At 52.6% G+C, this 4346-nt stretch overlaps 1 protein-coding gene across 1 annotated transcript in view; it reads left to right on the top strand.

The window, feature by feature from the left end:
* TNN (tenascin N) overlaps positions 1-4346 on the top strand; it is a 58232-nt gene that overhangs the window by 29050 nt on the left and 24836 nt on the right. The window contains exons 7-8 of the mRNA XM_023531230.1: positions 2085-2348; positions 4087-4344. Coding sequence (XP_023386998.1) covers positions 2085-2348; positions 4087-4344 — 522 coding nt within the window. The remainder of the gene's footprint in view (positions 1-2084; positions 2349-4086; positions 4345-4346) is intronic.

Genomic DNA, 4346 nt, shown 5'->3' with positions numbered 1-4346 from the left:
AGTCATTAAAGCACCACGTAATGGTGTACAGTTCATTGAAAGCTAAAGCTCATCCTCTCCTTCAGCTTCGGCCACTAGGGGACTAACTGCCCGTCGGCAGGAGGGGGCACACTCTGCTGCTCTTCATTTCCCGTCTCGTACGTCAAGCACCACGGTGTCTGGCTCACTTACGTCTGGCACAGCCGTGGGGCAAGGCGGCCGGGTTGGGGAGGACAGACGAGGGGTCTGGAAGGCTTGCTCGACGCCGGCGGTCCCACTGGTGTGGGCTTGTCATGGGGCTTGACAGGCGTTACACCTGTTCCCTCGTGGGGCGCTTCTGTGGGTTCTTCAGAGACACCTCACCTGTCCTCTCTGCAGTGGTCCTGTGTGACATGGTCTCTCCTACTGGCCTCCTGCCCCCCCTTCCTCTGCCTACACATCTGGGGGTGACTCCAGTGTCCTTCTAGAGGGGTCACCTCACCCTCTAGGTGACCCTCGTGAACCACTTCTGAAGCGACCCCAGGGGGCGCCCCACTGCCTAGCTCACGCCTGGCCCACGGGGACATGCTCGCATCTCTGGTGTGATCAACCGACGTCCAGGTCTCTTGCAATGCTGTGGCCTCTTACTGCTCCGCATCAGAGCAGCTGGCCATTTCTCCCTTCTTGGGGTCTCGGGCATGTGTCAGATGCCGGCGCATGAGGTTCCCCAAGCGGGTTTTCCCAGCCTTGGCGCTATGGATGTGTGGGCTCTGTAATTCTTCGTTGCCAAGTCTGTCTTGTGCACTGTACGGAGTTTGGCAGCCTCCGCATCCCACACTGACAATCAAAATTGTCTCCAGATGTTGCCAGTCGGCCTGGTTGAGAGCCACTGCTCTGGAGTATACGTAGCAAGCCCCGAGAGGGGTCCCATCACAGCTGCTTACTCACGGCCTGGGGCTCATCCGTGGGCTCTGAGGGAGATTCTCTCCCAAGAAATTCACTCGTTACACCCGCCTCTGGCCTCTCCTCTTTCATAGTCTGGAGACAGTCGGTCCGTCAAGGGCCACAAACCGTTGGTCCTGCGCTGGACGTGGGCCCTCGGGCTGGAATGTAGACACCAGTTTTTGAGAGGCCACAGCCTAAACCGAGGTGAGAACGGCCTCATTTCCACATACCGTTGCACACACGTGGCAGGGCCTGGGAGCAAAGACTTCAGGGCAATGGCTTTTGCAGCGAACTATTTGGAACAAAGAAATGCCGTCGTCGTCTTGGTGAATGCATTTCGAACACCTCCTCCGTGTGTGGTTTCAAAGAGCATAATCTTACATTCACAAAGTATCCACGAACTGATATCGTTAACAATAGCTTATGGTCACTGGCATCCACCCTGCGCCAGAAGCTGTCATGTGGACATGTTATTAACTTACAGATACTATAGAGCACACTCTGTAGGGTGTGCTCCAATTTTATTCCCCCCTGTTTCCCCTTACCTTTGCTTTTGTTTGTTTGTTTGTTTGTTTGCTGTGAAGGTAATTGAGGCAGAGACTGGTTTGTCCTCTTATTACGCTTTGAGTTGTAGAGTGACTGTTCTGCGGCTTTAAGCTGTAAACACTGTGACACTTGAACGTTTTCAAGGCCCCTTCTCTACACGACACTTTTTATCTTGATTTTCAGAGCTGCCCAGACAGATAACGTACATTAACCAGGAACAACCTTATTTTACAAATGCAGAGAAGTGAAGTGACTTGCCGAAGGTCACAAAACGAGTCAGTAAGTTATGAAATTAGGTGCCTGCAAGGAATGTGGGGTCCCACGGAACCTTAAAGTCCATCTAGCCCGAACCCCAGATTTGCAGACAGAGATGCTGAGGCCAAGCTAGAGGCAGCTGACTTGTCCAAGGCCACAGCAATTCTGACTCCGGGTCTAGAGCTCCCTCCGCTGTCCCGTGCAGCCTCCTCGAGGATCCCCGTGTCCAGCAGCAGAGAGAAGGTCCACGTTTCCAACACAGCTGAAAACCGACACATCGGCCGGGAAGACCACAGAACAGGAAACCGCCTCATCCCAAGCACCATGGCCATGAGCCCTAACTTTGTTAATCGTGTTTATTGATCATTGTTTTCTTTCAGACATTGATAGCCCCAAAAACCTGGTGACCGACCAGGTGACAGAGACCACAGCCACCGTCTCCTGGGACCCGGTGCAGGCCGCCATCGACAGGTACCTGGTGCGCTACACCTCTGCGGACGGAGACAGCCGGGAGGTCCCGGTGGGGAAGGAGCAGAGCAGCGCCGTGCTGACGGGCCTGCGGCCGGGCGTGGAGTACACGGTCCGCGTGTGGGCCGAGAAGGGCGCCCGGCAGAGCGGCAAGGCCGAGGCCAAGGCCCCGACAGGTAATGGAGCTCGTTCTCTGGGAAGGTAAGACCTGCCATGCTAAGCCATTGGCTGGTCGAGTGTCGTTTTCTGCTCTGACGCTGGCGGAATTGATGGTTCGTGGAGGAGCAGGGTGGCGGCCCTTTGTGATAAGCTGCACACGCACCCTTCACCTCCCTCTTACACGTCATCTCGAGACGCAGGGCTCACATGTGGCCTTATATGTTGGTCTCGTAAAACTAAATGGTGATCGGTCCCCTCCACCCACCGTTCCTCCAATTGTGTATTTCCTTTGTAATTAATCATTAACTATTTCTTCTTGAGAGGGAAAACTATAAAGAAACCGTATATGTTAGGTTCCGTTAGCTGAGCTCATTAGCGAAGTGGCTTTTGCTGTGATGCTTTGCAACGAGGAAAGGCTGTGCCATCTTGGTGGGTGATGCTCTTTCGAGCTCTGTGTGCCCTGTTCCGAGGCTCCTAAGGTCGCACTGACGTGCAAGAACAGCTGATAATTTCTAAAGCTCTTTCCCATTTCCTCGTTTTTTAAGAACAGACTTATTGAGATATAATTTATATGCTATAAAATTCACGCATTTAAAGTGTACAGGTCAGTGGGTTTTAGTACATTCACAGTTGTGCAACCATTACCACTATCTGAGTCAGAACATTTTCATGACCCTAAAAAGGAACCCCATACCTATTACCAGCCATTTCCCTACCCCACCTCCTCCTGCTCTAGAAAAACACTCCTTTCTGTCTTTATGGATCATCTTATTCTGGACATTTCATGTAAATGGATTCATACAGCATGTGGCCTTTTATGACTGGCTTTGTTCACTAAGCGTGATATTTCCAGGTTCACCCACGTCGTAGTGTGTATCAGTACGGCACTCTTTTTATGGTGGAATAATACTCCCTTGTAAGCACAGACCACATTGTCTATATCTGTCCTTCAGCTGAAGGACATTTGGGGTACGTCTGCTTTTTGTCTATTATGAATAATGCTGCTGTGAACATTTGTGCATAAATTTTTGTGTGGACGTATTTTCAGTTCTTTGGGGCATATGTGTAGGAGCGGAATTGCTGGGTCATAGGGTAACTCCGTTTAAGTTTTTGAGGAACTGCCAAGTTATTTCTAGAGTGGTGGCATTATTTTACCTTCCCATCAGCGATGAACGAGGGTTATGTTCCACACTTCCTTGGTCCTCGGTGGAATTTGTTGAGACGGGTAGAGCAGAGATCAATATTCTCATTTTACAGTTAAGAAACCTGAGGTACATGTATGCGATGTCTACGAGTCACAAAGTTAGCTGATGATTCACGGAGTCATTTGTGGAATATCCATGGAATATTCTGGTACCTTGACCTCTATGTAGTAGGCCCACATTATACAAAGGAGAAGCTGAGGCCCAGCCAGAGGCAGCAGACTTGTTCAGGGCCGCACGGGCTGATGGCAGAGCTGGGCCTTGACGCCTGGTCAGCTGGCTCCAGCCCAGGTCTCTTGCTGCCCCTCTGCTCTGTGTCTCTGGGCTGGAACTAGAACCTAGCTCTTCTGACTCCAGGTCTGGTGCCCACTCCACTGTCCCGTGCTGCTTCCTTGAGGATTTCAGAGTCTGGCTGTGGAGAGAAGGTCCACATCCCTGACACAACTGACAACTGACAAACGGGCTGGGAAAACCACAGAACAGGAAACCGCCTCACCCCAAGCACCACGGTGTCACTTTTTGGTGCTTGTTAATAGTACACTTTTTCTTTCAGACATCGATAGCCCCAAAAACCTGGTGACCGACCAGGTGACGGAGACCACGGCCACCGTGTCCTGGGACCCGGTGCTGGCTGCCATCGACAGGTACCTGGTGCGCTACACCTCTGCGGACGGAGACAGCCGGGAGGTCCCGGTGGGGAAGGAGCAGAGCAGCGCCATGCTGACGGGCCTGCGGCCGGGCGTGGAGTACACGGTCCGCGTGTGGGCCGAGAAGGGCGCCCGGCAGAGCGGCAAGGCCGAGGCCAAGGCCCCA

This window comes from Pteropus vampyrus, unplaced genomic scaffold (assembly GCF_000151845.1).
Source record: "Pteropus vampyrus isolate Shadow unplaced genomic scaffold, Pvam_2.0 Scaffold65, whole genome shotgun sequence".
NCBI classification, from domain to species: Eukaryota; Metazoa; Chordata; class Mammalia; order Chiroptera; family Pteropodidae; genus Pteropus; species Pteropus vampyrus.
Note: the sequence above shows the minus strand (reverse complement) of the source record. Positions and strands in the feature narration are given on the sequence as shown.